The sequence below is a fragment of the Megalops cyprinoides genome, chromosome 22, assembly GCF_013368585.1.
Source record: "Megalops cyprinoides isolate fMegCyp1 chromosome 22, fMegCyp1.pri, whole genome shotgun sequence".
In the NCBI taxonomy this organism is placed as follows: domain Eukaryota; kingdom Metazoa; phylum Chordata; class Actinopteri; order Elopiformes; family Megalopidae; genus Megalops; species Megalops cyprinoides.
In genome coordinates this window covers 8,828,739-8,843,483 of record NC_050604.1, presented here as the reverse complement: position 1 = coordinate 8,843,483, position 14,745 = coordinate 8,828,739, and the positions used below count along the sequence as shown (strand labels likewise).

The following is a 14,745-nucleotide window of genomic DNA, read 5'->3' as shown; positions in this document are numbered from 1 at the left end:
GTCCAGGGTGTGAGTGACTGCGTCTTCCGGGTGTTTTACTGTTAGCTAACTACTGGGTCAACTTGGTTCTGGGGCGTACGTGGAACTTCAGCTTTACTTTTCGGTTGTACTCCGAAAAGTTTATGGGATGCAATGTATGGCAGAGGACCTACAAGTTACGTCGGGTCTTGAAATAGCACTCGATTTTATGGTTAGGTAGGGCTTGATCCAAGAAAAGTCGAGTAGGCTACGTGTTTCTCCGAAACTTGTGAGCGCTCTAGTCGTAAATTTTTTATTTGTAAGTGATGGATTAATTAACGGTCTAAACGGTGGCTTTGCACATGCGTTCTTTATGCAGCTCTCAGCCTGGCGTTACTCAAATAGAAAAATTATATATTTGGGGTGGGTACAAACCCCTTTATGTTGAGAGAAATTAATTAACTTACTGTACAATAACGCATCCTTTACTTGAATAACAGCAGTGAGCCCAACAATGTTCAGATGAAATTTATGCTCTTGTGATAGTGAGGGTGGGATACTTGTGAAACGAAACGTTATTCAAGTAACGTTATTCAGTCATGGCAGGGAGTATAATCTTAAAATAGCTGTTCAGCAGCGCCCCCATGTGGGCCACCATTCCCCAAATCAATTGAAAAGAGGGTGGTTACACGGTGGTACGTTTCAAGAGAATTGTTTTGGACGTGCATGCATATTTAACATTACGCTATGACTGCAAAACACATTGGTCTTTTGTTCGGTATGGTAAGGTACCTGTCAAGGTTTATATTAAACAGCTGGGTGAATCCTATATGGGTGGTAAGGTTAATGTTCAGTTAGCTACAAAAGCTGGATTACATAATGAAAAATTATAAATACTTCTAAGCAGGAATCTCCCTTGCAATCTCTCATGACAACAGTTGGCGAGATATACTTAAGGTAAATTATCGTGAGAAGTTTTGTTTTGATAGAAAGGTAGGTCGTGAGTTGCAAGGCTTAATTATGTTAGTGACATGGCGAAATAAATCAACAAAACAATTTCATTTCTTACTAAACAGCACAGAAAATATATTTCTGTTGTCCTTTTAAACTATACATTGTATTAGTAGTCATGTATAATATAGCTAACTGATTAGTTTGCCGGTTAGTCAGTCACAGACCCTGTGTACTAGGAGATGTGAATGTAGCTGTTTGAGTGTACAGCTGAAGCGACTACTGAAGTGTTCTTTTTTCATTTGGTAAAAGAAAGTGTTGGTTGTTTTATCTGTTATATTTGTGTTAACTTCCATATGAAAGATTTTTTTCAGTTTGGTGATTTTGTGATCCTCTTTCATCAGACAAATTAAAGTCAAAATGAAGGCTTTACAATAATACTGACTGCCCCTCTACTCCACACTCAAGCTGTCGTAGATGGTGTTCCTTCCAGGAGTTGCACCTGTGCATCACCCGCTAAAACCTACAGAAAGCAAGGTCACCACTAATCATGTGAGCTGTCTGGCTCAGACGTGGTGCTTCATACTCACTAGAATCCAAATCAGACATCTAGCTGTTAGGCCACAGGGACTGCCCACCACTGCAGGCTAACTGTAAACACTTAGATAGACAGTAACAACAATGAAGGATGAGAGCTCTCTTGAAAAACAAGAGCAGTGTTTATTTCTAAAATAAGGAGGCATTTTAGCCTTAAGCCATAATTTGTGCAGACTGTCTGGATGCCTTTGATGATTTGATCAGGAGGACTTAATGTCACATAAAATGTCACAAAATGTCACAAACAATGCAAAAACAGGAGGCTGAGAATGAGGTTCATAATCAAAGCCCAGAGAAAGACTACAAGTTTAAGCCCAGTGATAAAACTACTGTGGAAGAGACTTTTTTTTGCATCAACACACCGACTGAGAGGATATGTGTGTGTCATTGTCTGAGAGTCAGAGACAACATGATATACAGTAGTTGCTTTTTTGACATCCTCAGAATGGTGTCTGGGGAATACCCAGGGACACCAAGGAAATGACAGCATGTGGAAAGGCCCGTTGAACATGCACACAGTAGTTCTAGCTACATACAGTAAAGCAGAATCTGTTTAAAATAAGACAATTTATTGCCTGTTTTCACAGAAAATTGCTTTATATCTAAGAAGGTGTAAAGAAAAATACAAGAAAAAAAAATCACAACACAGCATTGCAGACCAATATGGAAGTGCCTATTTATTGCCTATTTTCACAGAACGTTTCTTTAAAACATTGAGACATTTTCTACCTTTTGTGATATCAGTGGAATTCCATTGTATGAAATCATAAACAGCTGATTTTGCTATTTAATTAATCCTATGAACTATACCTTCAATAAATAGATCAATAATTTGATAAAAAAGAGACTGCCACGATCAGTTTTTGTGTTCATATGGAAGTACGTTTGTGAGAGAATTGTGACTGTATCAAGCTAGCCAAGTTAGATAGCTAATAAAGACTAAATCGGTACTTTAGCAAGTTTGTAAAAAAAAAAAAAAAAACATGGCAAAATGTTTTGTTTTTCACAACACAGAATTACAGACCAATATGGAAGTGCCTATTTATTGCCTATTTTTAGAGAAAATTGTTTTAAATTTAACAAGACATGCAAAACAGCACTGAAATTATTTTCTCTTAGTTAAAAGAATGCAAAAAAAAAATTGAATAAAATATTTAAAACAATGAGACATTTGCTACATTTTGTAATATCAATAGAATTCAAATGTATGAAATCATAAACAGCTGAATTTGCTGTTTATTGTCATTGCAGCTCCATTATATCTGTGATTGTACTGTGCTGATGTATCTATTTGATAACTAAAGTAAATCGAGATATTTTAATGCATGGTCTTTACCCCTCACATGAACACATCAGGCTGCTCTCAAATGTAAACCTGTTCATTGGATAGCCTGCAGGCACAGCTCAATTCCAGACAATACATTTTACAGAGAGTCGCACAGAAATTACAGCCAGGACGGGCGGTGGTGAATATTTATTTTTACTAGATGTATGGTATTCGAGAATTACAAAACACACTTTGATGCGTACACACACAGTGTAAATCAAATGTTGCAGACTCGCAGCCTGATTTTACCAACGACAACCGGTAGGACATGTTGGATCACTCGCATATCCAAGAATAGCATAATCGCTGTGATATTAAGGAACCAAATTAAAGAAAAAAAAAAAAAACACGTCCTGGTTTAAACAGTATCGGGAAGAGAGTCCCATATTACAGGACACAATTAGAAATTATTGAATTGTTATTGAATGATGTTAGTGAATAGGACTGAAAAAGTGCAAATGCTTTTCGGTGATCAGAAGGAAAGCATCTTATCAGCTTTTCTTGAAATATACATTTTGTCGTAGAATGATAATTTTACACGTTACCAGGGGTAAAGCGTCTAACAACTTTAAAGAAAATTTGAGCTGGTCGGTGAAACCAAGTCAACATGGATTGACCCTTCTTGTAAAAAGGTCTACTGGAAATCTGACAAGACACTATAATGAAGATTCATAATTCCATCAACATAATGATTCATTTTTATTACCGCAGTTGATAAATTGCAGCTACATAGCCGAATTTATTACACATTTCATGTGCCTCGACTAACGTTACGTTTTCACTTAAAGGATTGTCTTGCCATTTCAGCTAAACGTGACATATTACTGGTAACGTTGGGTGCTTTTCACAAAATATTATACATTTTATCTATATCGGGATTAGAAAAATCAACCAAACACTTGCCCGCGAGTTTTACACTTAAAAGCAGTGTTGTTACTGTTTGCATCGAAAACGTCTTCATATATATCAAAAGACGAGGTAAAAAAAAAACTAGTTTCAAAACTTCCTTAACCAACCGAGTTCCAACCCGCGGCACTGACGCGCATACGCGCTGACGTCTGCCGTCATTGTCCGATTCCAGAGCGATGTGTTGGAATGTGCGGATTTGGAGCACACTGTCTTTGCAATAAGTTCTAAAATATACCCGAGAAAGTTGCCAAACAGCAGTCGCCCGTCGACGGTGAGTGGAAAGGTAGGGGAGATTTAACCAGCCACGCGATTTGTTGCCGGCATTTGCGCAAAATACTGAAACTTTCAAACACAGTTTCTAAAAATGGAGGGGACTTTCTGAAAAGGGAGAGGCGCTGTCCAGGGCTGATTCAATACAAGTCAGCGCACAGATCGTATTTCAGCACGAAGATCAGGACCACGGCTAACACTCATTACACGCTCTCGAAAAGTTTGGGGGTATGGATTTAATTTTCAGAAATGAACGCAAACCTAAAACTGTTCGCTTCAGAGTTCGCGTCGACGATTATTTTTCGTTTTATTTACTGTTTTATACATTTAAGTATTGCTGAAAACATGCTTTGCTTTCTGTTTCCGGAAAGGGAATGTTTACTTTTCTAGTTAAGTTTTAAGTGTACAGATATCAGGCCTTTGGTTGCTAACAAACTAGATGACCGGATAGCAATATCTTACTTGCAATGCAAGCAAAAAAGTTGCTTATCAGTTTTGTCGCTAGATACAGCTTGTTATAGCATGTAAACAGGTTTGGGACAATACAAGAGTCTGTAACTTCCTTAAAGGCAAAAAAGTTTGACCTTGTGTTAGCAGGATTGATGGGACATTTCATCTAACGTTAGCAAGCTGATCTTCCGTGTTATTAGTCCAGATTTTCCCCACAGCTAGCGGTAGCTAACGTCATTTAGCTAGCACGCTACTTAAAAGAGTTAGCTGGCTATGATTGAAAAAAGCGAAGGGAACTAAAAATCGTGCTGCTCCCAGCCAGATTTATTTAGTTAGCCAAGCTAGCCAAATTAATTAGCTAATAAAGACTAAATAGGTGCCTTAGCAAGTTGGGTAAAACAAAAAAATTCATAGCAAAATGTTTTGTTTTTCACAACACAGCATTGCATACCAATATGGAAGCGCGAGTAAGCTCACTAACTTGTGAGTTCCGTCGTGTTTACCTCCCCCTCCTTCGCATGGTCGTCCTAGCTAACTTGAGTGAGCATGTTGGTGGTGGTGCTGTTGTAAAATGGCCGATCACAAAGTTGTGACATAGCTACCCAACTAGGCCAGCATTTTGCTGGCTATAACTGGCTCTTGTACTTGGATGACGAGAGCGTGTATAGATTTATCTGCGGCAAGGGAGATCGTGCTAACCTAAGATTTTTTTTACTTTTAATTTTGTTGCCTATTCGGTCTAACACAGACAGCCCTTGTGTGAACTATACGTTACCCTTTTGAGAATTAGCCACTGGTGTACATCTAAACTTTTAATGTTAGATTCGGGAAAAAAGCATTTTTGTTTTTAACAATCATATTTGTTCGGCGGTTCCTTATATTTGGGGTATAAATTAAATAAGTTAAAAATATAAGTAAAACATCAAATCTCGCCCAGAAAATAATAAACTACAAGAATCTCATTACAAAACAAAAAAAATCAAATGCGTCTGTTAATTCAGTAGGTTTGCACGATATTGTAGCAGGCATATGTCGGAATAGACCTCTGTCTTGCGCTCGTGGCTGTTAGGTTAAGTCAAGAAGAGGAGTCAGTTTGATCAGATTTGTCTTGCAACAAGTCCCATGAGTTAATTTTGATTGGGACATTTTGACCATTGTTCCGATAAGATAAGCTTAAATGCTCTTTATGTTAATGCGTGAACCAATGTGTGTACAAATGCAGTGTGGTTGGAGTCGTCAGATCTAGTTGAATATTTGATGTTGTCACATTGTAAGTATCTCTGTAGATGAGAAGAACCAGTTGTCTTTAGATGGGCTGAATGGTCAAATCCCATTTACTGTAAATATCATATTTCTGTTACAAATGATGTCATTGTAAATTGATTTACCGGGATACATAAAGAATAGCAAATTGGCCGTTTGCTGGTAGGCTTTGGCCAGAACCTATGCTGAAGAGCTAAAATTGGATACATATAAAGGAATTGCTATTTTGTATGGGTAAAATGTCTTAAGCCTGTACTTCACACTCATTCTTAAATATCTTTTCCATATTTCTAATAGCTGGAAGACTTGAGTTATTTTTGTAGCAAAGTGCCACTGCTGCTATTTACACTTGGGATTTAGGATTAGCTGATGGAGCAGAAGGGTACAGTACTGCCCTGCCAAAAGGGTTGATTGGGTAATGTCCTGTGAGGTCCCGCAACTCTGTTTCTTGTCTGTACTATCCTAAGCACTCATTTATTACCACCCTCTCCCCCTCCCCACCCCCCTGGAGTCATTTGTCTTCGTTTGCATTTGAAGTGGCCCTAAGCCTGGGCAGAGTGGTTTTGGATAGAGGAAGCACAACGTGTTTTGTTTGTTTTTCTTTGCCTGTTTGCCTCGTCACACATGTGTAACGACAGTGGGCGGAGTCAGCTTGATGGCCCGTTGTGCCCTTTGTCTGTCCGCAGATCTCCCGGCATGGCCCAGACAGTGCACCCGGCGGTGGTGTGCATGCTCGCCCCTTCCGTGGGGATGCCCGTGGATGCAGAGGGGCAGGACCTGCCTGTCCCGCAGCTGGTCATGCTGGCTAACGTGGCGCTGACCTCGGAGGCCGGCGGCTGCGACTACATGGCGGAGGAGAAGCAGATGGTGGAGCTGAAGACGGTTGGCAGCAGCGGCTACTCGGACAGCGAGGACGAGGGCCTGCCCTGCTATGGCTATGACGGCCACGCGGCGATGGCCACGCCCTTCCACCCCGAGGCCCCCCAGGCTGTAGTTCGTGTGGTGGAAGAGGAGGAGGAAGAGCAGGAGGTGGTGGTGCACAGAAAGGCCGAGGAAGGACCGGTTGTGCAGGCCCCGCCCAGCGCCCCGGAGCCCGACCACACCCCGCCGGGCGGCAAGCGGAAGAGGGCCCAGGGCTCGGCGGAGGACTTGAGGAAGAAGAAGCCCTTCCACTGCAAGCCGTGTCAGTACCAGGCTGAGAGCGAGGAGGAGTTTGCACACCACATCCGCGTCCACAGCACCAAGAAGCTGATCGCGGTGAGCTGGGCCGAGGGCGAGAACCAGGAGAAGCAGGGCCAGGGGGCGGCCCCGGCGAACGGCGAGGGCGCCGCCAATGGCAAGGGGGTGATCCGCTGTGAGCGCTGTGGCTACAACACCAACCGCTATGACCACTACGTGTCGCACCTCAAGCACCACAGCAAGGAGGGCGAGAGCCAGCGGGTCTACAAGTGCACCATCTGCACCTACACCACCGTCAGCCACTACCACTGGAAGAAGCACCTGCGGAACCACTTCCCCAGCAAGCTGTACACCTGCGCCCAGTGCTGCTACTTCTCTGACCGCAAGAACAACTACGTGCAGCACATCCGCACCCACACAGGTACGGCGCGGGCCTCTTAAACAAGGGGAGAGAAGGGAAGTGGGCGAAGTGTTACAGTCACATTCAAAGATGTGTTACAGTCACATTCAAATCCTCTCACGTGGGATGTCTTTAGAAAAATGCCCTCAATCCTTGGTCTCCCTTTCCAGGTGAACGCCCTTTTCAGTGTCCTTACTGCCAGTACACAAGTTCGCAGAAAACCCACCTGACCCGGCATATGAGAACACATTCAGGTGAGTAGGAACTGTGGAATGGCGGCGATGAGATGAGGTTAAAGTGGTTTGGCCCTATCTACACTATGCACTCAGGTTCAAACTTGTTTTTAAATTTGTTTGTATTCGGAATGATAGCATAAGGATTGATGAGGCATGTAGATTGACAGAAGCATTCAGGAACTGTATCCCAGTGTCTTACCTGGCCTAGGTAGCAGACATTTCATGATGTGTGCTTAGGGTAAAGTGTTGTCATATTAGCTAGTAGTGTCCTTGTATGAAACGATATATATTTGTTCCGTCTGAGCAGTTATTATGTCTCCAAGGACTGTTAATGTCAACATAGGCCTAGTTAATGTTAGATGAAAACACATAAAAGTTACTTAATATGCTTACCTTATAATAATAGCAGGTGTAAAATGGCCACATGATAGCTAAAATAACCATGTTGGCTGTCGGTAAATTTGCTTCGTTTGGTGGGTTGTGGTGCAGTGAAGGATTGTAAAGGTCTTCAAAATGTTTGGGTAACGACATTGCACGGTAATACCACTGTCAAAACCACCCTAGTTCAGTACTAGCTGTTGGACAATTTTAGGACTAAGTTTGGACTCTTAAGTTTGGGCATGCTTTTAAAACACTGGTTTTGATATGACATTGGAGGGAACAGCAAAGCATATGAATTGGGATTGGGCCTGTTTTTATAAATGATACAGTGTGTGAAATGCAAGAGGCCGCTCTGTGTGTGCGCGCGTGTGTGTGTGTGGAGTGTAAATGACCCATGCAGCGTTGCTGCACTTTGTTTTTCCTTCTTGTGATGCTAACTTCCATTCTTTTGTTGTTCATTGCATTCAGTGGAGCAGTTGGTTATCTATTTGAAACGGTAAACTGGTATGTATAATTGTGTGGATGATTGTCTTGTGATTATTGCTGAGACGTGTCGTGAATTTGTGAAGTCAAGTGTCCTTTATGTTCCCTGCACGAGACCGTGGACTGTCAGTGTCCATGTTGTATCAGAAAAAGAGATGGTTCATGGTGTACATGTGATGACGGTTTGCTTTCCTTGCTGGTTTGTCCGGGCAGGTGAGAAGCCCTTCAAGTGCGACAACTGCAGCTACGTGGCAGCCAATCAGCACGAGGTGACCCGCCATGCCCGGCAGGTCCACGGCGGGCCCAAACCCCTGAGCTGCCCCCACTGCCAGTACAAGACGGCCGACCGCAGCAACTACAAGAAGCACGTGGAGCTGCACGTCAACCCCCGGCAGTTCCTGTGCCCCGTCTGCAGCTACGCCGCTTCCAAGAAGTGCAACCTGCAGTACCACATCAAGTCCAGGCACCCGGACTGCTCTGACATTACTATGGACGTGTCCAAGATCAAGCTACGCGTCAAGAACGGCGGCGCAGCCAAGAGCTCTCGGTACGCGCCGGTGGGAATGGGACAGGGGGGCCAGCCGGCCCAGCCCGCCGGGCAGGAGAAGACGGCCTGTGGGGGGTCCGGGGTGGAGCCAAGGCAGCCGGACTCGAGCCCCATCAACCTCTCGACCAAGAGGAACACCGAGCCAACTGAGGACCGCGCCGCGGGCACAAAGAACAAGGAGGAAATGGGCCTGAAGGAAGGGAAGAAGTCAACTGAGGAAGGGGGTGTGAACAAAGCTCAAGTAGGCGCAGAGAAGCCCCCGGAGCCGGAACAGACCGCAGAGCAAGGGAGGAAGGAAGCCAAGGAGGAGAAGTCCAAGAGGAAAGAGAGGGGCGGTGCGAAGGCAGCACAGAGTGCGGGGAGAGGAGGCGGAGCCGAGAAACAGGCAGAGGGCTCCGCCGACCAATCGGAAGAGGTAGAAGGCGAAGAGGCAGAGAGAGCGGGTGACACCGGCGAGCCCGCCGGGAAAACACGGCCCAAACGAGAGCGAAGGGGGAGAAAATCGAACGCCGCCACGGACACCGTGGAGAAGGAACCTGTCAAAGAGAGCAAAAACACGGGAAGGACCGTTAGGAGCACAACGAAGAGACCAGCGAGAGTGGTGAAAAACACTGCGCAAACAGACAAAGAGCAGGCGCCAGAGAGTCAGGAGCCCCCTGCGAAGACCCCGAAGAAGGAAGTGAAGACCAAAGCTGAGAAGAGAAAGTCGGGCACCGCAGAAAGTCCTCCACCGGAGAAAGAGATCTCGGAGCAGCCCGCTTCATGCACGAGGACCAAGAGCAAGAGAGCCGAGGGCAGGGCCAAACACCCGCACCAGGAGAATGTACTGCAAAGTACAGACAAGGCACAGAAAGGCCGCAGAACGTCGAGGCGCAACATTGAGCAGAGTGAGAGAGTGGAGGAGCCTGTTGATGTCCAGCCGAAGGAAAAAACCAAAAAGACCAAACGGACACGGTCAAGCATGGCAGAGGTGGAAACGGCGAATGAGAGTAAAGACCTGCCCGCTGTGGAGGACACGTTGAACTCGCCACAGAAAGATGACTGCCCCGCCAGAGACCTCCAGCCAGTAGCGGTGGAGGAGAAGGACCCAGTCACGTCTGTTCAAATGACCAGCCAACCCCAGGACTCTGAGAGTGTTGAATCTTTGGCTAAGGTGGATTCTGTAGAGAAGGAGCTTGAGAATGCCACAGCGCCCCTGGAGCCACTCCAGGACACAGAGGGAACTGCAGCTGAGCTGAGCAGCATGGCGACTAAACAGGCAGAGGACGTGAGTGAACCAAAGGACGCTTTTGAAAGCTGCAGCAGCGACAAGGAGCTCCAGTCTCCTCCAGAGGTGGTCCCTGGGCCCAAGCAGGCAGAAGGGAAGAAACCCCTCCCCCCTCTGGAGCTACCCAAGGTGTCTGACAAACCCGCCGACACGGAGGAGGACGAGGGCATCCACAGCCCCGACGGCAGCGAGATCAGCGACAGCGTCTCGGAGGGCAGCGACGACTCTGGGCTGAACGGGCTGGCGGCGGGCTCCGACGCCGCAGGCCCGCCCGAGGCCCTCTCAGAACCCGACACCCCCACAGAGGAAAGCCCCGCCCCCACGGAGAAAAGCTCCGCCCCCGCTGTGGAGAGTCCCACCCCTGCGAAACTCCAGCCTCACACGTGTATCTTCTGCGACCGCACCTTTCCCGTGGAGGTGGAGTACCGGCGGCACCTGAACCGCCACCTGGTGAACGTTTACTACCTGGAGGATGCGGTCAGGGAGGAACAGTGAACCAGCCACTCTCACACTGTACTTTCGGTGTCTGATAAGATACCAGCCATTTATCTACTGCTTTCAAATAAACTGTCCTACTTTTTTATGTACTTATTTTTTACTTTTTGTTATTCATAGTTCCGACGACCGCACATTTGGTTTCTGTTTATCACCTTGCTGTTATGACGGATTGAGCAAAGCCAACAGTGTAAGATAGGCCTTTCAGAGTCCTGTCCCAGTCCTACAGTGGAAGTGTTAGGTTATTTTGTTAACAGTGTGAAGCTTTATTGGGTTCCTGGAAGTAAATGTAATGTAGCTTTACAGCGCAAAAGAATGCTGATTTTATTTTGCATCATCAGCTCTGATTGAAATGTTCAATTTATCCTTCACTTTCAAACCTATACCTTTTTTTCAAATCGGTCACGGGAATTATGTCGTACATCACTGTGAGATTAATGATTCACAGCTTGGACTCTGTGAGACACCCTGCGTCTCCGCAAAGTTCCTGAATCTCTTCAGCATTCCATTTCACGTGAGTCGCTTTAACCTGGCTGCCCAAGAGCAAAGGAGGCCCTTCTCGAATGTGCCTAATTTTTCCACATTGTCCCGTTCAAGAACAACAGTTGTTCCCCATGGGGCAACGCAGCGTGACACTGATAAATACTTCAAAAAAGAACCAAAGATGCCCATCCCCTGTGCTATGAATACAAGAATAGATAGGTCCAGGAGGCCCACTGACAGTAGCATTGATAACAATACAACTTGCACTTCTTTGTTTCGGCTCTGTCCGGGGAAAGAAGCTTGCATTGAGATCATAGTGTTCAAGTGGGAATATCAACATATTTGAAGTCAGTCCCGGTTGATCTTACAGCCAACAAAAATGTCTAGCATTTTTTTTTTTCTTTTGAGCACTTTGGAAAGCAGATATTCCTTGACCACCCGCCCCTCCTTTTGTAAAAATGTTTTCATTTGGACTTTGTAGATAATTTCAGGTATTGGGTTTCATGCCGAGCTGACACGCTAGCGCAGCGTCCAAAATCTGTGCAGTGGAACGCATTAACTTAGTCTGCTCAGATCCCAGTAAAATGTTTTCAAATACAGCGTTTCCCTCTAAAATCCTGTTTGCGTATAAGCTTATGAATGTGTAGCAAGTCACAGGCTGTAAAGTATCTAGTATCAAATATGTAGATGGTTGGCATATGTTACGTTCTTCAAGGTTGAAATCTGATTCCTCCTCGTAGAAAGTTTTCTTAGTGTAGATGGAGTCGGATGCCATTACACACATTGAAATGCGCACAGAATGTACTTGTATCAAATCTGCATTTGGCATTAAAAAATATTGTTAAGGTATATGCGTTGTGAGCCCATCGGTGGCCATCTGGTTGTGCTTGCAGTGGCAGTTGGTGATTTTGGTAATGGTCTATTCATATGGTTTAAAAAAAAAAAAGAACTCATTAATGCTCTGGAAATCTTGTCTTGTGAAGCACTGGTAATGGCATTTTAATGGCTAAACACTGAAGCAGCTAAATGACTGCTGGACGCAAAAGATGGCCTGTGGCTAAATGTAGAGTCATTGTATGCTCATTAGGAATGGCTTCACTACGCCATGCTAGGTCTGTGTAGCATCAGATTTCAGCAGATGAAAAAAGTACAATGTTGTGTAATACATATACAGAACCATCATTTTAAATAATGAATATGTTTTTTATCTTATGGGGAAAAAAGTCCAAAGATATTTTTTAAAAAATCTGTTCTCTTTTTGTTATGTATATATATATCATGTGGTTGCTGAGAGATGCAGGCTAGTGATTTCTTTTTTTGTCTTTGATTTCTTTTATATATTTGACAATCAGGCTCTGGCTAATTGGAAAACTTTTGCGTGTGTGTGACAAGCCAGCCGACACAGGTGTTCATTTCACATCTGGTTTGAGCTGCCGGCTGATTGTCTGCATAGACGTGCATACTTCTGATGTATTGTGTCCATGGTAAAAATTGAAAACAAGCAGTTGCACCATTCCAATATGAAATGCCTGAATAAAGTGCAGCTTGATGTGTGCGCCATTTATTAGATGAATTGTTTTCTTAACATGATAGTGCTTCTGAAGCGGGCTTTTCCATAGTTGTTGAAGTGAAGGTCAGATGAGATGCCTTCCGCTGATGTAACATTGATTTGTCTTGTGAAGCAGCCACGCTAACAACAACCTCTTTTGTGCGTAGAAGTAATCACCAGACTAGAGTTAAGTTGGTTGGGCAGGGTGGGGGGTGGAGGGGGGCAGTGAGTGTTGTTTAAAATTGGAATGCTTTGCTAAAATTTCAGAGTTGCAGCATTGGGCAACTCTTTGGGAAAAAAAAAAGACAAAAATTTGCATCATGCGATATGTTGATCATGTTGCACAACCCAAACACATAGTCTTTAGAAAATCCAGTGCAATATTGCCTTTTGACAGCGATACCAAAGTGAACCTACACCGAACTGCAAGAAATACTGTTCATCGTGTGACCCTGAGAGCATCTACTTCTCTGTCAGTTCAAGTCTATATTCCCCATGAAAATGCACTCATAGATGGTTAGATTGTACTTTATCACTGTATGTATGCACTCCCTTGTTTTATCTCTGTATAAATGAATAATAATGTTGTATGTTTTCACTTTTCTTCACACACACACACACACACACATACACACACACACACACACACACACACACATACACATACTACAATTGCAGCATTATCAGGTATTGTCCATGTCTTTTTTATTTTTAGAGTACTGGTACTGTTTTACATTCATGTACTTTCAATGTCAGATATGTATATGTTATTTTTCAGCTTTGTCTCCGCTGTGTGATTGCATCATATCCACTTTTTTTTCTTGTTGATAAAGTGCATGTAAAAACGGTGTGGTTCATTGCCACAGTGTCCCAGATCTGTCAGTTACAACTGAACGAATGAGGGGCCAATTACGTAGGGGATTCTTTTCTCTTTGAGTAACATTCGGGCAACTGTAAGAATAAGTTGAACGCAATGTTTTGTGCATTCCAAGAAAGAAAGGGATATTAAGTAGTTTGCTTTTCTTGCATTTGATTATATCTTTATCAGAACTATTCTGTGATCTGTAGATACTCTAGAATTGTTCATTATATTTCCCTCAATAAAAGCTGATGAGTATTGATGTGTTTCTTTTTGTCTTATATGTGTTGAAGCGGTTATAATAAAAGCAGATGTAATGAAATTTGGGGTTCAGGACCCTTTAAGCATTTGACTCGGTAGAATGTTCTCTTCATGATCAGGACTGATAGATCATAGTATGTTATTTCTGTTAGGTTTCTTTTGCAATAAAAAACACTGTTTTCTCAATGACCTCATTTTTTCTGGCCATTTCATTCAGTGACATTTTTTCAGAGGGTAGGGTATCCTAAAACCAGGAGTACTGTTGCTACCATAAAAAGCAAATATTCTAGTAAACTTAAGATCAGTTTTTTTAACAATGAAAAATGTGCACCTCTCTGCCTATATATGTGAGTAACCCAGTATATAGACAAATGGCTGATGGACAGAGAGGACCATGCTGAATAGTGTAAGGGTCCTCCAGGACACTTTAACCGTTTAGCACCCTCATACGTAGGTTTCTGTCTGGCAAGACCTGGATCCTTTTGATTGTAAAGGAGCAGTTATCTCCACTGCTGCATCATGACCCAAGATGGTTGACACCTACCTTAAATCCTAAATTGAGACCCTGCATTTTTAAGCTGAAGTTCCATCAGTAGGTTCGGCATTTTAAGTTGTGACGCTCTTTAATACAGCAAATGTGTCTTTAAGCTACACCTATGGGAGGGTAAGGGTTATTAAAAGCTTTCAACCTTTATCTTTGGGTGATTGAAGTAGGTTTAAGTTTCTTCTCCTTTACATCTTCCCAGTACCTTACACAGATCAGTCTCTGAGTTCCCAAAGTACTCATGGGAAAAAAGTAGTTTGGCCTTAATATGGTACTGCCTGAAGGTATACAGTTACTGTTGCTATGTTCCTTGTGCTTCTCCTAGACATTGTAAAT

The 14,745-nt window shown here is 43.7% G+C and overlaps 1 protein-coding gene across 3 annotated transcripts; it reads left to right on the top strand.

The window, feature by feature from the left end:
- The first annotated feature begins 3,913 nt into the window (after nt 1–3,913).
- On the top strand, nt 3,914–12,395 carry LOC118769569 (RE1-silencing transcription factor-like). Of its 3 annotated transcripts, none has more exons than XM_036516713.1 (4): nt 3,914–4,013; nt 6,412–7,325; nt 7,475–7,558; nt 8,618–12,395. In XM_036516713.1, exons 2-4 carry the CDS (start codon nt 6,422–6,424, stop codon nt 10,711–10,713), a joined length of 3,084 nt encoding a protein of 1,027 aa, XP_036372606.1. In that variant the 5' UTR covers nt 3,914–4,013; nt 6,412–6,421; the 3' UTR covers nt 10,714–12,395. The 3 variants fall into 3 exon arrangements, with proteins under 3 accessions (XP_036372606.1, XP_036372605.1, XP_036372607.1); XM_036516712.1 differs by having other exon boundaries at nt 3,914–4,025; XM_036516714.1 differs by lacking the exon at nt 3,914–4,013 and adding an exon at nt 4,174–4,240.
- Nucleotides 12,396–14,745: the final 2,350 nt, after the last annotated feature.